The following is a 22,080-nucleotide window of genomic DNA, read 5'->3' on the forward strand; positions in this document are numbered from 1 at the left end:
TAATTCCTTACTTGTTTATAAAAGAATTACCTAATAATTTTTATTCTTACCACAGTGGAATTCCATCAGATAATTTGTATGGATAAAAATTGATAATCATCACAAATAATTAGTACATGTTATGAATTGATTTACTCAGAAAGATAAAAGTCCGTTTGGTCTATCAATTTCTTAATTTACACATCTACCGAATAATTCAATAATTCAATATTTTTCTATTTTTTACATTTATCAAATAACTTTTCCTTCACCTCTTTATTTACTTTCTACATTTATAAAAAAAACTTCATCGGACAACTTTACCTTCCAACTACGAACTTACTAACTCTAACATATTAATTTCAAATTTATTAACTCCATTCAATGGGTCAAACGACCCCTAACAATTTAAAGATATAAATTACTTCGGTTTAAAAACACATTAAACCCTTAGACTTTATATAAATAACATAAAAACATAATCCAATTTATCAATCAGAAATTATTATCCCCATAAAAGATCGAGAGACCAAAACTAATTTTCAAACCACATTCATTTTTTTCCCCGCTATTAAAGACCCAAAAGATCCTCCACTTAGAAGGACCAAGAAAACATTTTAAAAAAAAGAAGGGGACAAATCTGCTATCCGAACCGGGTCTAACCCCACCTGAATGTCTGAATTCAATTATAACCCGACCCGTCCGGCCCATACAGAACCATACATAAATAAATAAATAAATATATAAATAATTCATTTTTCATATTTAAAAAAAATCCAAAAAAAGGAAAAAATTTCACTTCCCGCCCAACTTCGAAATCTTCCCCCTTCTTTTTCCCATTTTCCCTTTTCCCCGACACTATAAAAACGCCTTCTCCCTTTCTTATTTCCCTCTCCTCCAATTTTTCCGCTCTTTCTCCTTTTTCCCGCCGTTCCTTCACAATGCCTTCCAAGCGCCGCTCCAAATCCGCCACTCCCATTTCTCCTAAGCCAGGTCCTGATGTTTCTTCCCCCAACAAGAAGCTCAAAACCGAGCTCAAGGGTGATGAAACTCCCATTTCCAATCCCCCTCCTAAAGTAAGTGCGGCTAAGACCAGGAAAGTGAAGGCGGAGTTGGTGGGCGACGAGGAGGATACTACGGCTAGGTTTTTGGAGCCTCATTTTCCGGATAGTGAAGCGAGAGAACGGTGGCCTCTGCGGTATAGGGGAAAGGTAATTGGAATTGTTGTTGTCGTTGGTTGTTTTTTGGGTAAAAAAATGGGATCTTATTGCACGGGGTTTTGGTAATTTTGATGTTTTTGTGAGTAGAAAGGGCTTTATTTAAGTATTTGAAGTGTCGTGTTGTTGCATGTTGGTGGGTTTTCAAGATTATGTTGGTGGTTGGTTTTGTTGGAGGGGTTTAGCTGCAAGAATTTAGGGGTTTTGTGCTGGTGTCACTTGAGAGGGAAATGAATCCATTTCGGCATTCTTGTTTCTTGGGTGGGGTTGAAATGAGGTGATTATTTGTCTTTGGGGATATTGTACGAGCTTCTAGTGGGTATTTTGCGGTCACGATTGAGTACAATGCTTTGTTTTGTTTTTTTTTTTTTGTTTTTTTTTGCAGACGGTTTTGGGTTTAATTTTCAAGTTTTTGTAGTGTGATTTTGTAGTCTGCGTCTATGATTTACTAGACTCTTTGTTGTCGGAAGTCTCGTGATACACTCACTTTTTCTCGTTCCAAATAATTTTGTTGATGAGATGAAATTAAGAAAGAAGGGGAGAGTAAAGCTTCAAATGGAAGGAGGTTAAACAAACTTCTTCTATGATTTAAAGAGGTCTTATACTATAATTGTGATGGAGGAATTATCTTAACACCCAGTGAGGGAAACAATGAGAGAGCCAAGAAAACTATTAAAGGGGTTTCTCTTTGTTGGTGAAGGGCTATTATTTTTTTCTAGCCAAAGGTATGAAAAGGCTGATCTAGTGAAGTGGGTCCACAGAGTCATCTTTTTGTGCTTGATCTTGTTGATGTTGTTAGTGAATGATGGCCAATTTTTTTAGATATTAGGGGGAGGCATCTACGAAGTGCATAGAAATCTAGAAATCTGCAGCATAATAGTGATTGAGGAAGATATGGTCAGGCTTTCAGGCTCGTAGATGACACCAATTAGGAGTGATGGACAAAAAGGAAGCGTTTTATATAATTTAAGTATTCAGCATTGAATGATTGAGTTATCATAGAGAGCTTGATTTTATTTTTTTCATGTAACCTCCATCTGGAGGGTTTTGTTACATCTTTTCAATTAGGAGGAGATTTTTTCTCTTAAAACTTAGCATCTTTTCAATCAGGAGCATATTTTTCTCTTAAAACTTGGAAGTTCTGTCTTGTTCTAAAATTAGATCTTGTTCTCATAAAATATTAAAAGTTTAGTTTCAAATTTTTGAATTTTATTTAATGGGTTCTTGAACTTTAGAAGTGTCTAATAGGTAAAGTTTTCAATTTTTGATCTCCAACTTAATTGACATCTTTCATTTTCTCTTAATGTGCCATTGATCTCCAAACTTCCCATGCAGTTGCTGTTTAGGCTCTTTCTCATATTGATCTTAAGTTGACTTTTTCACTCTATATTATTATCAACTATGCTTGTTTATGCACGGCAGATTAAGATCTGGTTCTAGATTTGCTCATATCTACTCATTTTCTTCTTTATCTGTTTGTTCAGAAGGAGAAACTTGTTGGGGAGAAAAATTCAAGGTAACGTCTCTAATTTATGAACTATCCAACTCTTGCTGATAAGCTATATGCTTGTAGAATATGTAAAGACATGCAAATTCTTTTACATTGGTTCTTATCATTTTTATTTTTGTTTTCAATTAAAAATTAGCCTCGTAAAAAGAAATGAAAGAATTCACAAGATAATTCAAAGAAGAAGATGGCAAGGTAGAAACAAGCAATAAAACAAGCCTGAAAGACAATTCATAAGAATGAAAAAGGCCTACAACTCATAAGAATGAGAGACGAAGGATAATTACTACACTTTTTTGTGATTGAGACCTAAAGAAGGCAATAAACCTAGCCAAGGTCTAAACTTATTTCCAAGAGCTCGGCACATCTCTAACAATCCTATTATTTCTTTCTTCTAAGTCAAATATCTTATAATTGCTCTCCTATCTCAAGAAGGGATGAAGTAACCCTTTTTTCATCATTGACTGATGTAGCTTGTTTACAAGTCATTTGCTTTATGACCTTTAATTATAGTTTGATGAAAGCAGAATAATCTGGCAAGAAATGTTAGGAGGATGACAGTGCAGATTTTTCTTAGAGAGTGGTTTTCTTAAATTCAACGTGTTCTCTAGATTAACAGTTTTCTCTTTTCCTTTTTGGTGCCCTTTTTCTTTTCTTTTCTTTTTTTTTTTGGTTTCTGATGTCTTATAGGGATGACTCGGGGGAGGTAGTCCAGGCCCTACATCATTACTCACAGGCTGTAGTTGACAACATCACATACAATCTCTTTGATGATGCCCATGTGAAGGTGTGATTTACATAGTCAAGTTTAGAAGAAAATTTTTAAATTTTTGTAGAATAGTATATCCCTTTTTAAATTCTTTGCATAGATTCTTATTATAATTGTACATGGAATGTTTTGATTAGGCTGAAGATGGTGAGGATGATTATATATGCAAAATTGTTGAAATGTTTAAGGCTGTTGACGGGCAACTCTACTTCACAGCACAATGGTACTATAGAGCTAAAGATACTGTAAGATAGAATTTATGCAGTTTCATTATGTTTTACTCAAAACTGTGTTTAGCTTGATAATTAACTGATATTAGATTTTGTTTGTTACATTTTAGGTTGTGAAAGACCATGCTCATCTCATCAATGACAAGCGTGTATTCTTTTCAGAAGTTCGGGATGATAATCCATTGGATTGTCTTGTTAAGAAGCTAAATATAGCTAGAATACCTCTAACTGTATGATTTTGTTATTTGTACATAGTCAATGTTTGAGGATTTTCTTACTAGAGATGCTAATTTTGTTTTTGTTTTTTGTTTTGTTTTTGTTTTTGTTTTTCAGATGGCTATGGATAAGAAAAAAAACCGTCTTCCTGCTTGTGACTTTCATTGTGACATGTTATACTTGCTACCGTATTCCTCATTTGTTAAACTACCAGCAAGTAATTTTGTAAAAGAATTAATTTTTAGGAACACGTTCTTCAATTGCAACTCAAATCTCAAGAATTTATAGTTCTTACATGTATATATTAACATATAGGTGAGAAAAAGGTTGGCAGTGACACATCATCAACAATTTCCTCTGAGGTTGATACCAACGGAGCATGTGAAGTGAACTCAGAAATTGGGGATGTTACTCAAGCACAGCAGTGTCGTAAGCCTGACGTTGCACTTCTAGATTTGTATTCAGGATGTGGTGCCATGTCAACTGGATTATGTTTAGGCGGGAATTTGTCTGGGGTGAACCTAGTCACAGTATGTTGCTAATACTTAAACAACTGAACAAAAGAAATTTATTTCAAAGATTTTTTATTTTCTATCCATTTGGCCTTTTTTTTTGGGAACATATGGTTACATGTTTTGTTTTTTTAATAGAAATGGGCCGTTGATTTAAATCAATATGCTTGTGAAAGTCTGAAGTTCAATCATCCAGAGACTCAGGTACACTTTATGATTGAGTTCAACTTGATGTTCTGCCATAATAGGGCATCCTGCTTTCTAAGCTTCTTCTATATTGTATCATTGTATTCCTCTTCTCTAAGTTGTAACTAGTTCTTTTGTATCATTGTATTTTGAGCATTAGACTTTTCATTTCATTAATGAAAAGTTTCATTTCTGTTTAAAAAAAATATTGCAGGTTAGAAATGAAATGGCAGAAGATTTTTTATCGTTGCTAAAAGAGTGGGAAGTGCTTTGCAAATATTTTTCTTTGATAAAAAGCAAAGAGCCACAACAAAAGTACATTGATCTTTTTGCTAATGAAGATGAAGATGAAGATGAAGGGGAAAATGAAGAGGAAAATGAAAAAACGGAAGATGATGGAGAGGTGTTTGAAGTAGAAAAGATACTTGCAATATGTTATGGTGATCCCAACGAAACTAAGAAACGTGGATTGTTTCTTAAGGTATTTGAGCTTGAATCATAATTATCAATTTGCCAAATCAGTTTGATGTAGATATGATTGTGAATTAATATTTGATCATTTTCATCTTTTCTATTTTTGATCATAATAGAGTTCTAGAATAGTGATGTTCTTAGCTATATTCTTTAACTTATGGAAGCTTCTAAAAGATATGAGGAGATATAGGTAAACTTTAAAGTAATATTTATATGGAGTGTGAAATTATGTGTTAAGAATGATATTGTGAAATTATGTGTTAAGAATGATATTGTGAAATTATGTGTTAAGAATGATATTGTGAAATTATGTGTTAAGAATGATATTGTGAAATTATGTGTTAAGAATGATATTTATTTTAACTAAAGCATGTGGGAATGTAGAGCAAATGAGGATCTTGGATCATTTGGCCAATTTGATCAATATACAGCCTCAAGAGCATTATCATAAGAAATAAATTTTGCTCTAGCCTAAAGAAGATGCTATTGGAAAACGGATGAAGGAAATTTTTTGAAACAATCAAAGTGGGACAACAAGTTTTGCACATAGTGCATCCTACTAGGAAAAGCAATGATAAACGTTTTCAAGCTGCATTTAGATGATTGACTTTGGTGAGAGCGGTGTTAGGTGCGTAACCATTACACGAGTGATATCCTATGCAAGCATCTTCAATAGGGTGTTTGCTATTTGTGTATTTTAGACGTGTTTATGGCAACATAGGCACTTTTCTTCAGTTACAAAAAATAGGAAGAGTTGAAAGAAGAAATGGAAGAAGAATGGAAGAGAAGCATAAAACAGAAAGATGGAAGGGAAGGTGGAAAGATAGCAATAGCATGCTCTTGGATTTTCTAGAAGCACTAAGTAAGTTCTAGCTGTGTGGCATGGTTTCATACTGCCAAGTGGTAGCTGATATGGGTTAAATACATAAATCAGGCCACCTTTTCACCCTTTTATTTGTTTATCATTACTTTTTTTAAAAAATAAAATTTTCCCTAAAGTTATTCTAATTATTTTTATTTAAATGTAGGTTTGTTGGAAGGGTTATGGCTCTGATGAAGACACATGGGAGCCAATTGACGGGTTGAGGTACATATTCTAGGGTAGTTGTCTTGCCTGATATAGTTGTATGATCTATGTGTGTACGATCAAGCATATGACCGAGTTAAATGTTACATTCTATTAAACAGCAACTGCAAGGAAAAGTTGAAAGAATTTGTGACAAGTGGTTACAAATCAAAGAGCTTACCTTTGCCGGTAAGTAAAGTATTGTTCTGATTTTTTATCACTTGTCCTTTTTTCGTTTTTCAGTATTATTCTAATTAGAACTTTTGGGTTGATAGGGTGATGTTGATGTTATATGTGGAGGGCCTCCCTGCCAGGGCATTAGTGGCTTCAATCGCTTTAGGAACACAGAAAATCCACTGGAAGATGAGAAAAACAAACAGCTTGTTGTCTATATGGACTTAGTGGAGTATCTTAGGCCTAAATACGTTTTGATGGAGAATGTAGTTGATATAGTAAAGTTTGCCAATGGATTTTTGGGACGGTATGCTCTTGGTCGTTTAATATCAATGAATTATCAAGTTCGCATGGGAATGATGGCAGCAGGTGCATATGGTCTTCCACAATTTCGTATGCGAATGTTTATGTGGGGTGCCCAACCAACAGAGGTCGATTCATTAAGTACTTTGATTTTGGTATTGGGGACCTTGTGTAACTTGTAATAACATTCATTTTCCATTTTTTCAGAAGCTTCCACAGTATCCTCTTCCAACTCACGATGTTGTAGTGAGGGGTGTAATTCCTACAGAATTTGAGGTATGGAATTCTTATTGAAGCATTGTGGTTAGTTTTTGTGGTGAGTTTGTTATTTTATCTGACTGGAATATGATAATAATGCAGATGAATGTTGTTGCTTATGATGAACTTAATGGCGTTCAGTTGGAAAAGAAGCTTCTTTTGGAAGATGCAATTTCTGATCTTCCTGCTGTATGTTACACATGTCTTAACAGATTGGTTTTCAGTATTAATTTTGTCCTTATATTCTTTTTTGTTTGCTTTATATATGCAGGTTGGAAATGATGAACGGCGAGATGAAATGCCTTATGGTGAAGCTCCCAAGACTGAGTTTCAGCATTTAATTAGATCACCTAGGGAAGGTTAGCTACTTTATTTCTTCCCCAAGTATCTATTGATATGTGTCTGTCTTTCTTTGGGAGCGATGTTGAAGGTAGTCTTTAATGAGTTATTCTACTTTTGTAGGGTTTTCTTCTAATTTATTTGATTATGTTTCTGCCCGTTATAATATCTTTGGCGGACTGTTATTTACAGAAAGCTTTGATTCTTCTACAACGTCTAAGCCAGCCATGCATGAACTATATGATCATCGGCCACTTGCACTAAATACAGATGACTACCAACGTGTTTGTCAGATTCCAAAGAGAAAGGTTTTCTAGAATGTTACGTGTTGGAGTGCTTTTTTAATTTTTAAAATTCATTCAACTAACCTTTACGTTTTCCATAGGGAGCAAACTTTAGAGATTTACCTGGTGTTCGTGTTCGCCCTGATAATAAAGTTGAATGGGATCCTGATATTAAGAGAGTGTATTTGGAATCTGGAAAGCCTTTGGTAAGATGCTTGTCTCTCACATGTGTTTTAACATTAATATTGAGCAAAATATAAAAGTTATAGTGCGTAGAAATAAATGTAAAAACAATAAGGTTCCATTCATCAATTTAAACATATTTACAAGTTTCTATAGTGGGGATATATTGTCATTTTTTCTGAAATATCCATTGACTTCCAATTATTTGTAGAGAGATTTATAAATTTGAGACATGACCATTGCAAATTTCTTCCTTGCATGGATCTATATTTAATCATCTATATCCATTTCAGTATGAACTTCGGCTAAAAAGTTCTTAGGGACATATTTGGTTTCTTTCCATTCCTTGTCCTATTGTATCTTACGCCATTGCAATTTCAGGTTCCTGATTATGCCATGAGTTTTGTAAATGGATCATCGTCGAAGTAAGCAATGACGTGTGATTTGTTATCTCATTCATTTTATTGTCCTTACCTTATATTTTCCATTTTCATGAAATGATAAAGGCCATTTGCTCGCTTATGGTGGGATGAGACAGTGCCTACAGTTGTTACTCGGGCAGAGCCTCACAACCAGGTTCTAACTCTACTCGTGTGCTCCTCTATTTCTTTTGCTTAGGAGAAGAGAAATTACTTAATTTTCTAGTTTTAACCAGCCTAAAGCATTCAACCCAACTCATTTCCTTGATGTCCACTAATATTTACAGGCAATTGTGCATCCAGAGCAAGATAGAGTATTGACGATTCGAGAAAATGCAAGACTTCAAGGCTTTCCAGATTATTACAAGCTCTTTGGGCCTGTAAAAGAAAGGTATGCTTTAGAAACTTTGCATTGAAGAACTGACTGAATTTCACCATTTGAAACATTATATGTATTACTTTACCAATTCAATTGAAGTAATTATTCCTTGAGAAATTTGTTTGAACTGTCTTGGTTGCAATAACTTGCTTTGTGTCTTTGGTTAGTCTGTTGTTTTGGAGTTTTTGGTTAGTATGCCCTTTTGGCAAGCTTGTTGGTTTTCTTTCCCCCTTCCAGTGGTTACTTGTTTTGGCCAGTTTTATTGTTAGTTTTCTTTTCCCCATTTCATTCATATCTTTTCATTTATCAATAAGTTGTTTCTTGTTTTAAAATAAGCTTGTTTCGTGTCCCTTAGAAAACAATTTTTTTTCTACTGATCTCAGTCCTTGAGCATATTCATTCTACGTTGTTCTAGCCAGTGAATCCCCAAAATAAATATACTATGTTCTTTTGAAGATTAGTAGTGATCAAAGTACCTATTCCAAGACATCAACGATATAAAAAATGACCATGTAACAGGTACATACAAGTAGGAAATGCAGTTGCGGTACCGGTTGCTCGAGCGTTAGGATATTCCTTAGGCATGGCGTTTCAAGGTTTAGCTGGAGACGCGCCTGTATTTAGTCTACCCAAAAAATTTCCTAACATTATCAAACAACATTCTTCTGCATCCTCAGAAGAAGTCGCTTGAAGTGGTAATTCTTTTGACAGATCATTATATTAAATTATGTTGTATGCTGATTTAACTTGTTGGATTATTCACTTTATCTCATTATTGTATCGTGGAAATGTACAATTAAGAGATAACCTTGATATTTATATCATAACCAATTTCATGGCTATGTGACATTTACTACCACTAATCTATCATATTCAGTCCCTATTCTATATCTTGCATTATATCTGAAATGAATTGTTTGGGCTATTCAATAATTATAATCTCTACTTATTTTATTAAGTTTTTGAGATCGTTGTAAATTTTTTCTATTGCACTTGTTGGAATCATGATACTAACCATGAGTTCCCAAAATGGACAATTATAGTAAAGTCCATGTTAGTTATAAATCGGATTTTTTTTTAATTTATTATTATTATTTAGTTTCACGCTTCAGTTTTGACTATACCCTAATTTCTCAATATTGTTCTTGTGTTCTTGGAAGTTCTCGACATTTTATCAAAATAGGTTCTCTTAAGAAGCTATAGAAATTAGCAAAGTTTTTATATAAATATTTTAACTTTGAAGAAAAATATGGTTTTGATAAGATATTTGGGTATATATATTTAGTTAAAAGGTCAAAAGGTTTAAATTCTATTTTGGTAATTGGATTTTAAACATTGTTTTATTTTGGTCTCTAAATTTTTTAAAACAATTATTTTAGTCTTTGAATTTAAAAGTATTTATTTTGGTTCTTACTACCAAGATTTTGTTAATTCTTTGAAGAAATTGTGTTTAGCATGTGTTGAGCAAAATAAATGTGAAATAAAATGTCAACAAATGTGCCAAAATGATGAATAGCTAAAATCTTGATTGTAAAATAACTTTTGAGTTTGATAGAAAATTGTTTTATCATTTAATTTAAAATTGCAATCCTACATTTCTTAGCGTGGGTAATATTTTATGGCTGTTAGTAATCTAAAAATATAAGTAATTTCATATTTTGTTTAAAAGTTAATAAAATTTTAATAATAAGAACCAAAGTAAGTAATTTTAAAAGTTTAGAGATTAAAATAGATATATATATTTTTTAAAGTTTAGAGATTAAAATAGAATAAGTTTCAAAATTCAGAGATCAAAATAGGATTTAAACCCAAGTTTGAATCACCAAAAAATGGTTTTGATAGAGAATTGTGCATGATGTTCTATTGGGATGAAGTTTTGCCTTTTTCTTTACTAATATCTTAAGAAAACCCACTATTTAGGCATTGGGAATGTATGAAGTAGGTTGAGATTTCTTTTGATAACAAGCACCTATTTATTTTTTACTTTTATTTTTAATTTTTTTTTTTTAATTCTTCATGCTTGTCCGCTTAACAAATAACAATATTGAGAGAGTATTTTTTTCTCTTGATGCATAAAGAGTATTGTAATAAGAGATGTCCAGGAGAGGGTTTTTCATTCTCCAACTTCGCAAAACTTTAGAAGATTAGGTTTTCTTTAAGAATTTTTGCTCCTTTTTTCGTTTTAAAAAAGTTAAAGTAACTTAAATAGTAAATTATTGAAAAGTTTGTATTAAATAGTCAATTTTTTTTTACTAATCTTCCTATGGGATTACTTCTCCATGAATAATTTGAATTTAAAAATAAATTATTTAAATTTCTTAGTAAAAGCAAATATTGGCTATCAACTTATTCCTATATGTAATCTAAATTTAACTGTTCAATTTAAGCATATTTATTATCTTGGTCGACGAGATTTAAATATTATTTTGGTTCATTTACTTTATAAATAGTTTATTTTGATCTTTATATTTTAAAATGTCTTTTTTTAGTTCATATATTTTGAAAAAAAATGCTTAATTTAGTTTGGGAGTTTCTTCTTTGTGGCTTTCAAAGCTTAAGTAAATGGGTGAGGTAAATTTAATATTATATCATCTAACACTCTATTGATATTATCTTAAATCATCGATTGATTTAGAAGTTTAAGCTAATGAGTAAAGAAAATTTTAATATTATACCATTTATTAGTTATAGATAAACATGTTGATTTTAAACACTTAATTCAAGTACAAAAAATGACGACCAATCTTCATCATATGGTGCATACCCACCGATGCAATGGCAAGCCAAGCTAAACCCACTTTTGGAAAAAAACCATCTTTTTTTTTTCCAACAATGTCAACCCTTTGTTAAATTATGACTTTCGAATGGAGTATTAGAGTGGAAAAAATTATTAAATTCATTAAATAATAAATTACTGGTTCTAAGCCATATCTAACGATGAATCAACAAGGAGATTATCTTGTCAAAAGGATTAATATTTGAGCTATTTGAACACTTCTATTTTATTCGTAGAAACGAAAGAAATAGATCTACTTTCCTATCTGAGGAACAAATTATCTTGAAGAAGAAGAGGAGTGTTGATATCATGAGCCGATTTTTTTTTTTTTTTTTTTTGAATAAGTATTGTTGATAGTATGAACATTATGCCAGTTGAGCTACGCTTTTATTGACCATGAGCCGATTATTTGCTAATTAACTTTTCAAGTCATTAATCATGCCTTTACTAACCATTATAAATTGTTGGATTTATTTCATTTGTGACCCAAACATGTGTAAAGGTATAACACTTACGTATAAACAGAAGCTTAGGTCACTACAATTGTAGAATGAAGGATCGAACCTGCTACCTTTAAAATAGAAGGTCATGCCAACTATAGTCGAGCTCTCTTCTTAACTTTAACGTTTTCTTTCTTTCTTTCTTCTTTTTCTTCTTTTTTTTTTTTTTTATATTCGTTTCTTAAAACATATTTTGGATACTGAGGAGCAGACGATGAAAAATATGAAAAAAAAATTTGTACGCTAATTTTGTTTTTATTCCAAATTGAAAATTGAAATGTAGGATTAAACTAAAGAGAAAGTGTTAGATAAATATACTTTTTCATAGAGAGACAACTGATAAAGACTATCATTATATATTTTTTAAATTGACATTGGTATAATAATATTAATAATAATATGTGAAAGATACATGTGAATAGTATTGATGCCAAAATAAGAACGAGAGAAAGGGTATGCTTTCATGTAACTGCAACGATAAATTTATTTAATTGAGGGAAGAACATAACTAGCAAAATAGGAAGATCCGTACACAAATGTGGTGTTTGCCACACATGCTTCAATGGTTTAAGTTAGAGAGTCCTAGATACCCCTCTCTCCTAGGCCAATGGGCGGAGCCACGTAGGGTCCAAGGAACGTGCCCTCCCTCAATTTATCTATCTTTTGTATTTTTAATATAAATTATAAAGTAATATATATTAATATATATATAAAAGTTTAAGATAAGTAACAAAAATGTAGTTGGCTTGTTGGCATGTGGTGTTGTTTAGATGGTAGCAAATAGAAGTTTGATTTTTACTACTTGTACCATTTTATTTTAGATTTTTGTACGATTTTTTACCCAAAATTTTCATCTCTAATGGGCTTTTAAAGCCCAAGTTATGTAAAGAATAATAAAGAAAAGTAGGTCAAACAATGTGATATTTAGAATATAATAATGTTCTCTTCTTTTAATAAATAATCAAACAATATTTTTTATCAGCAACAAGACTGGACAATTTATAGACTTTTTTTCCTTCTTTTTTAAATTCATTTTTCAATTTTAAGAACATTCGATTAAAAAAGGTATCATTCATTTTTTGCACATAATTTTTATATTCACATTACACTTTACATATTTTTGTTTATTTTCATGTTATTTTTACATTCACATTTACTCATATAATTTTTTAAATTAATTTCAAAGTTCAAGCAAGAGAATTATTTACTGACACTCGTTTAGATATACAAACTTGACAAGTAAGTTTTAAAATCTTCTTAGACTTTAAATTTTTATACCTTTAAATATATATAATAGAATGTAACATTCTTACTATTAGTACTTTTGTAGAATTAATTCAAAATTAATATGAAGAGATATTATAAAAGAAAAACAACAATAGTTTATTTTAAACCGAGTTATGTTTATGTTTGTTGGCTACTCCACATTCATAAAAAATAGAATAAAATAAATGTGATTTTCATTCTCATGAATTACATTTTCAATTTCTTAATTTTCCATTTTAATTCCCTTTGAAGTAAGCAGATAGAAATGTGAGAAGAGTAAACCATTTTTATGAAGTCTCTTGTGGTTCTTAACTTCAAAGCTATTTCTCTCTCTAAGGTTGTAAGCTAAGGCTAAGTGAGTTTGGTCCATTTTAGGGACTGTTTAGACAGAGTTGGTGCAATTATTTGCTCTCATATATATCATGTTTGTTTGAGGGTAAATTATACATGATACCCCTCAAATTTAGAGTAATTTTCAATAATGCCCTTAGACTTTGAAAAATTTTGCTTTTTACCCCTAAACATTGAATCCTAAAAATATCAATCAACCTTGGAATTAATCTAAAAATATATATGTTTCTCAAAACAAAAGGCATAAATTGATGTGCTAGCGATAACTTATATCATTAAAATCAATTATACCAACTGTCACATAAATTTACGTAAATAATATTGTAAATGATATCACATATGTTTTTTAATTTTTACACATTAATTCTCATGTCAATTCTCATATTATTTTAACAAAAAAAATTCTTCAAAGATACTTTTTAAAATTAAAAACATAATTAAAACCTACTCTAAAGTTCAAGGTATTTTGTGTAATTTAGGAGGTATTTGACCCACCGACTTCATAAGTCGATACTAAATGACTTAACTCCACTAACTTTAATAAGCGTCGAGTGTTGAATTTGACACATTTAACAGAAAACTCAATCTTCACAATTCTATACCCCAAATATAGACTTTCTAATTCTAATATATTCACTTCATATTTCATAATTCAACTCACGCCTCAAACAAAAACAATATTCACTTCATATTTCATAATTCAACTCACACCTCAAACAAAAACAATGATTGAGTGTAATTTGGCCTTTATAATGGATAATTGCACCCAATTTTTTTCCCTAAACAATGCTTTGTGTGTGTGGGAATCTATATTGAGAGCAACAATGGAATAATCAATTATTTATTGGCAATGATGCTCACCTAATTCAATGCTTTCCTTTTCTTGCGGACTAAAAAGATCAATTTAAAAAAATTGTCACATGACACATTGTTATTGAGTACTGTTTGGGGGTATATTCTAAGTTTTTTTTGTTCTAGTAAAGCCCACACTATAAAGCCAAAAACTAGCAAACCAATTTTGTATTTCTTCACACTTCACCTCTTTTTAAGCACACAAATCATTTCCCACTCCTAAAAGAAACACCAAAACAAGAGAATCCTTTTAGTTTTTTCCCCTCTCTCTCCCTTTTCTTATGGCTACTTGCAGCAGTTCAAGAAACTCTTCAAGCTTGAGCTTCTCAGACCAATGGCTTCTCGCAACCATTGCTCTTATAATCTTTGGATTCTTGGCTTATGCCGTTTACGATGCTGCCGTTGCCTCGGCGTCGGAGGTGTTCCAAAGGCTTGTCGTCATTTCACCACTGCTTTTGGTCGTCGCCGTTCACTGGCTATCGCTCAGTCAGAGCGGAGGATACAATAACAGTAACCACAACCACAACCATTCAGCTGTGGGATTCCCATGGGGAGTTGGATTTCTTCTGCTTTTGCTTCTGTTTCCTTGGAGTGTTGTCATTTTGTTGCTTATACTTTATTTCTTCTTTCTCACTAATTGAATTTTCTCACCTTTCATTGGTAAGTTCCTAAGTAAATCAATTTTTTTCTTTTTTTCAAATATTAGTTTGGTCTTTATTTAATTTAAGTTCTTGTACTTTTATAAAATATAATATGTGAATCATGTTTTCAGAATTTACCGTGCAAATGCTAATAAATATGAAAAGACTTTTTAAAAAATCAGCTAATAAAACAAGCAATACATAGTAAAGATAAAATTTAAGATTTTGAACATAATAAACTAAATTTAGACATTTGAAATTTCAGGACTAAAATAGTATTTTATTTTTGTAAATTTTTAATGGAAGAACTTTATATTTAAGAAAAAATTACTGAAATCTATGTATATCGTTTGTGAATTTTTATGTACAATATTGAAATATTTAGGAAATTTTTTAGTTGACCTAATACTTAGGTATCTAGATATCGTTTGTGAAATTTTAAGAATTTATAAAAATTCATAGATAAACTAAACTATTAATTATCATTATATTTATTTTCGATGTGATTTTATATTATGAAATCGTTGCAAAAAATTCATTATCTATTTTACTAATTTTTTATTCAAATATATATGTAGTAAGACAAATTCTTTTGATTTTTTTTTTAATGGATGAACTTTATCTTAAAAAAAAAAACTCAAATTCATCTCTTTCAATTTTGAACGTTTATGTACAACATTGAAACATCTAGAACAACTTTTAGTGCTAGTAGTAGTTAGATAAACAATAATGTTTTGTTAGTGATAGATCTAAATTTTTTGGAAGACTTTACTTAAAATTTAGTGAAAATAATTTACAAATAATTCTAAGAATTTATAAGTAAACACAAGGGACTTGGAGGCACTCTAACCATTAGGACAAATAGAGATTTTGTTATATATGTTTACTTTATTATATATATATATATATATATATTTAAAGATAAAAAACACCCTTTGTTTTTTTAAAAAAATTTTGGTTGGTATTTGTAATTTCATTGAAGTAATTATTTAATCCATTTAATTTTTATGATTTGAAATCTATAACGATTTTATAGCTTGATTAGGCAATGATGGCTTAATTTTATGTAATTTATTTATTTTCTTAGTATTTTTTTTTATTTTCAACGATAGAAAAATAAGAAAAATTATTTACATAAAATAGAAAAATTTATTCAAAACTGATAGAAGTCTATGAGTGTCTTTAGTAATAGAAACGGATAGAAGTCTATCATTGATATTATGTGATAGACACTAATAGAAGTAAAGGAAATTACAGATACCAACTAATTTTTTTTTGTTATTTCTATAAATAGTTTGACATTCTTTCTATCTGTAAATTTTTTTCTAATTTAAAATGGTTAATAATTTTAATGTTAATGTCATGAATTTTTATTTATTTATATCAAGGTGTAATTTGGGGTTTTCATTATTTAAAGCAATAAATTGCTTATAGACCAAACTCAAGAAGAAAGCAACATGAATTCCTTTTTAAGACAAACCAAAGATGGTTAGTCAAAGATCAAAGCATTCTACGTTTTAAATATTAATTTATTAATTATTAAAAACAAATACTTTATTGTGGCAATTTTTAGGATAGAGATGGGATTATAATTTATGTCAAATTTAAAATTATAAAAATTAAATGATTACCTAATAAAGTTTATTAGTTGTTATATTATTATTATCAATCTCTAAGTTGAGGTGTATATTTTTTTTTTAAAAAATGTCAAATATTCGAATTGTCACTATCACATATGTTAAAAATTTCGACATCTATCTTATTCAATAGGTTAGAAGTGGAAAACTTTACTCATATGTGTTATTATACTAAAAGAAATAAGAATAAAACCATCATATTAATAAAATAATAGGATCCAACTGATAAAGTGTGATACTTTTATCAAACAAATTAATAGTAAAGTCTAAAGAGAGTGGTGTGCATAGGTTTGTGTACACATGTCACTCTTAATGCTTTATATATATTTCTTTTTCTTTTTGCAAAATTGGTTGCAACTCTTTGCACGTTCTAATCAACCTTTTCTTCATCCATGACATAAAAAAAAAAAAAAAAAATCTATAAAATATGTATTTTTTTTTTTAATATTAAAATCTACTGGTTCAACCACAGGTAAGGAGAGATTCGCATTTTTGATCTTTTAGTCAAAGATATATACTTAAATAAGTTAAATTAACTCAAGTTGACTTGTAAGAAAAATGTCTTTTATTGATAATTTTTTTTAAAAAGAAAAATCGATCCGAACATTATTTTTTTCACTAAATAATGTTTCCAGGTTTAAAGTTTAATTAAGTATTTTCTTCTTCTTCTTCTTCTTCCTGTTTCTTTTAGATGACAATATCAAAAAAATCAAGGTTTGACAATCCAGATTGGAGGATGAAGTTCCCATCATCAAACTAACAACTAGAAATAAATCATTTCAGAATATTAGAATTCCAAAAAAAAAAACAAAAACGAAACATTCAAGTTACCACACTTAGAAAAAATATATATGTAGACCTATTCCAATCTCTCTAAACGAAACGTAAAGAGATATAAGAGAAGTAAGAAGCCAAATACCAAATATTCACAATGAAATCCCAAACCTCTATAAAGACAACTCCAGTAGGCGATTAATAATATTAATCAACACCTAAAAAGGAAACTATATAAACAGACACCCTAGTCTGACCTGCAACGATTTCAGTATACAAAAGAGATAAATAATGATGATGAAATTCATACGCTTTAATCATCACACTTCTAAAGAAATTATATTTTATTAAAATTATAATGGTTAAGGGTTTAAGAAGATTCAATCAAACCATAAATCCAAATTATTAAAAATTAATGAGAAAAAAAATAGTAATCTAACCTATTTTACTATTTATATATGCCCAAGTTAACCATCTAAACCTTAATTGCATAAAAATTAGTTTTTTTAAAAAAAAAGGAAAAGAAAAGGAAAAAGAAGTCTCACACATATGAAAAGATTAATTATTACAATAATGCAAACCTAATATTAACTCAATAATATCTGTGGGATCCCACGTTGCTTTCGGCCATTTGTCACCTCAAACAAAAATTACTAACTTTATCTAAAAGCTTAATGTAAGCATATACATTATATTATAATTTTGATTATGTTGATTCGATTATTTTGTTTAATTTTAATTTCTATATTTTCAATAAATTTTAGATTTAATCGAATTTGATAAAATAATAATAATAATTTTCATATTAGAAAATATAATATCATAATATGTTATAATTTTTTTTAAAGAATAATAAACTAGCAAGAGATTAAATTTAAAATTTATTGAAAATATATAGAACAAAAATTGAACAAATTTAAAGTATAAATATCAAAATGGTATTTTAACTTGATTTATCTTAATTAGTAATAGAAATACAGACATAGATATATATATTTAAGATATAAGTATCAAGTTTAATTTATATGGATATTTGCAATGCAGTTAGTTGTATATATTTAATAAAAAGAAGTTTCATTTACGCTCCCAAAATTTTTATATTGATTTTAATAAATTTTTTATTCTAACATTGTTACTTTCATTGTTAAATCATCCAATCAACTTAAAAAGTTAGATCAATAAATTATGATAAATTGAATTTTATATATTTTAACATTCTCTTTTACTTGTGATCTTGTAAATTCGTGCAATATAGAAAATGACACTTTTTTTGATAGAAAAAATAGTTGAAAGAAGTAAAAAAATGTGTTGAAAAGGCTGTCTCGACGTTACTTGGACCATTGACACGATTGTGGGGAATGAGCCATTGGCATAAGCCTATGTCGACGCACAAACAAGAAATCGTTAGGAAAAAAGTAATGTGATGGTGGAGTTTTTAAGACCCTATGTCGATGCCACCCTTATCGTGTCGACATAGGGCACTTATGTTGACACGTATGTACTGTGTAGTGGCTTCGACAAATGTGTCCTATGCCAACAAAAAAAAGTTGGCGTCGGCATAGGACTTGAAAAAAATTAGCATTTAGGAAAAAAAAAAAAACTTTTATGGTGGTGGGCGTCGATGGAGAGATGACGGTTAGAGAACAACCGGTGGTGGCTGAGCTAGGTTGAACCCGAAGGGAGAGGGCTGGGGGGTGGCAGAGGGGTTTCAACTGTGAAGTGCGAGCGACTGAAGCAATAGAGGGTGTCAAAAGGACACATGATGTTGAAAATAAAGATAGTTTTTTTAAAAACACTATCCTGATGCAGTAAATGTTGGGATAAATGGGTTGTCTCGATGGTTTTACTAAAACTATCAAGATAATTTTAAGCAGGATTTATGAATCTTTCTTAATTTCATTATGTTTGTCGTTGGACAAAGTGATCCATCCCAACACCACCAAGAATGATGTTAGAATAGGTTACAACTGGTTTTTTTCCTAATAGGTTTGTTCAACGCCAAAAAATGGTGGAATAAATGACTTATCTTGATAGTACTCCAAACTGTTGTCGGGATAGATAATTTCTCCTGACGGTAAATAAATCGTAAAAAAGTATCACTTATCCTGACACTTTTATTAGTGCCAGAAGAAATATCGTCGGAAGAGACCAATTTTCTTGTCTCAATAGAAGATCCAAAAAATAAATAACAATATTAATTGGAGAATATATATGGGGTGACGTTATATAGGAGTTTTTTTTGTTAACACGTTATATAAGAGTTGAACACATAAATTAAGGTTAATTATGATATGAATAATCATCCATCAACCTAAAAACTCCAATTAATAGATTATGATAAATTTCATTTTATTGATACTTTAAAAATGGTGTGGCAGGCTATTGAATTATGAATTAATTAGTTGGCACAATATGACATAAGATTAGCTAGGTAAGCTAAGTAAAGTAAGGAGAGGGCAAAATACATTTCAAATGGTTTTTCCCCAATAATTTGTTCTAATTTTATCAAGTAGTTGGTGCACTTCAACCATTTTTTAGTACAATATGAGACAAAAGATTCGAATCCCAATCTTCCTAACATCCATCATTAGTTTATGATTTAAGTTAATTGTATCTATATATAAATTGTCTCTTCAAGTAAGGTCATTTACTTCGAAAACTAGTCTTGGAGGTTAGAGGTAATTTTGTTGGATGAAGTGAGTGACGAATGTAAAAAAAGTGCATGTTTTTATCATCTATTTTATTGCATTTTCTAGTAAAAAGACACTTATGTAATATTTTGATCTTGAGATGCTCTAAATTTGTTAGAATGAGCAAGTATAGGTTCTACTATTTAAAGTGCGTTTTTGCTATTTTAGATTGATTTTATGGGCTTTTACTGTTGTTTTTAACTGTTTTGCAGAAATGTGTCTTGATGCGCCCACATAAAAAACTTTAATTTTTTATATTTGTGTCAAGTCATTTTGGTTGCTATTTTATCGGTTCGCAGCTGTTGCTAAACTCCGAAAGTGGATGGTAAACGCTCAGAACAATATTTTCGGTCATCTCTCAATCATCTTGGCCTATATAAAAGAATGGAAGGCTCTTGTATCATCATCCATCACTCCTTTGAAAAAAACCCATGAAAATAAACCATAAACTCTTCAAGAACGAAAGTCCCTTTGAAGGGTAGGCTTATTTAGGTCAACTCTACCCGTAAGAAGGTGTTGTAGAGTGAGATTCATCTTGAGAAAGGATTGAATTCATCTTAGAGGGCACCTTAGTTTATTGAGTTGATTCAAAGTCACTCTTTACTGTTTTTCTAGATTTCTTCTTTCAGTTCTTTGCTATTTTTATTTCCATTTTTCCATCATTTCCTATAGTGTAACCCATGATGAAGTCCATTAACTCTTATCTAGTTATGGCTTGAAATCTCAAAAGGGTTCAGTCATGTGGGTACCCTAAGAATTTATAGCTTGAGTTCATGCTAATTTATCACGTTTCTTTAATCTTTACATTTCTTTTGTTGAATCTATTGTTATCTGGTTATATTAAACTAATGACTTAATTAACATGATAGTGGAGTCTTAATGCTGAGAAGGTTAAGATATAAACTGATTTCATAAAGTAATATGAAACTAAAAAACCTAGAAATAGGATTGTCATGTAGCCTTAAAAATAGGGTACACCATAGGACAAAGAATTTACATGAAATTAATCTAAGATCCAATTAACCATAGAAATATAGGCATTAACGGCTTTACTCCTACAGGGACTCGACACAAGGCCGTATAGGAGGAGTTTTTTGTCCACGTGTTAGGTCACTGTAGACTTGATGTGGCTGCATAGCTTAAAGCGTAAAGCCTATTCGTTGCAACTTGACTGTAGCTCATTGTTTTCATCTTTTGTTTATTTTAATAGTTTGCACATTACTTAAAACCACTTATTCTATTTAGTTACCACTTGGTTTATATCAAAAGCTCTCTCTTAAGAAAATTGAATTGCATAAATAGTCTCAAATGACTTGGAATACTCCTAAATTTATTATTTATTGACAGTGTATGCTTGCACTAGACCATTCTCATCTATTCTTTAATCTCACATACACAATCGGTCTATTAGCGAACATTATAATTTATAAACCAAGTACCAAACTTTTAAATTTCTTTTAAAGCTTTGAAATCTACTTTGCATCTTTAAAAGACCTTTTTTTTTTTAGAGAAATGAAAATTATGGTTAGAATTTTTTTTTAACATGATCAACCCTTATGAGTATTCATTAAATCCACACATCACAAAATTTGGTATCAAAATCCAATCATTTGTCGTGAGAAGTGATCACACCCACATTGGATCTCTCTTTTGTTTGTAAAAAATTAAAGGGCATACTTTGGTCCCTTTTGATTCTCATTTCCCTCTTTTGGCCACTAAACATTATTTTAATTATATCCAAAGTGCTACACATGTGAGCATTAATTAATTTAATAAACATAACAAAATACTTTCATAACTCAAATTGTACCTCTCAAATGCTTCTTATCATTTTTTCTTCTTATCATCAACTTTTTTTAAATGCTTAAATGAGGAACTATATTTTAAATTTTGCTTTCCAATCATTCATTGCACATCCTATCATGTTTCTTCGAGTTGTTATCTCTCTACTTTTGATTTCTTTTTGTTTTCGTTCTCTTACTGTTTCTATACTTCAAATACTACAACTCCAAGTTCTTATTTTCACATTTGTTGGGGCATTTTTTTTATATCTTTTTTAAAAATTTAAGTATAATATTAGCTATTATATGGATCAAAC

The 22,080-nt window shown here is 30.3% G+C and overlaps 1 protein-coding gene across 1 annotated transcript; it reads left to right on the top strand.

The window, feature by feature from the left end:
- The first annotated feature begins 837 nt into the window (after nt 1–837).
- On the top strand, nt 838–9,337 carry CMT3 (chromomethylase 3). Its single transcript, XM_039022367.2, has 21 exons — nt 838–1,190; nt 2,681–2,712; nt 3,394–3,490; nt 3,610–3,717; nt 3,813–3,932; nt 4,036–4,135; nt 4,234–4,448; nt 4,569–4,634; nt 4,831–5,097; nt 6,119–6,177; nt 6,279–6,345; nt 6,432–6,761; nt 6,841–6,909; nt 6,994–7,080; nt 7,163–7,250; nt 7,423–7,538; nt 7,616–7,720; nt 8,079–8,122; nt 8,204–8,273; nt 8,404–8,507; nt 9,015–9,337. Exons 1-21 carry the CDS (start codon nt 921–923, stop codon nt 9,184–9,186), a joined length of 2,586 nt encoding a protein of 861 aa, XP_038878295.2. The 5' UTR covers nt 838–920; the 3' UTR covers nt 9,187–9,337.
- Nucleotides 9,338–22,080: the final 12,743 nt, after the last annotated feature.

Source organism: Benincasa hispida, chromosome 2 (assembly GCF_027475165.1).
Source record: "Benincasa hispida cultivar pf3 chromosome 2, pf3_genome.v1.1, whole genome shotgun sequence".
NCBI classification, from domain to species: domain Eukaryota; kingdom Viridiplantae; phylum Streptophyta; class Magnoliopsida; order Cucurbitales; family Cucurbitaceae; genus Benincasa; species Benincasa hispida.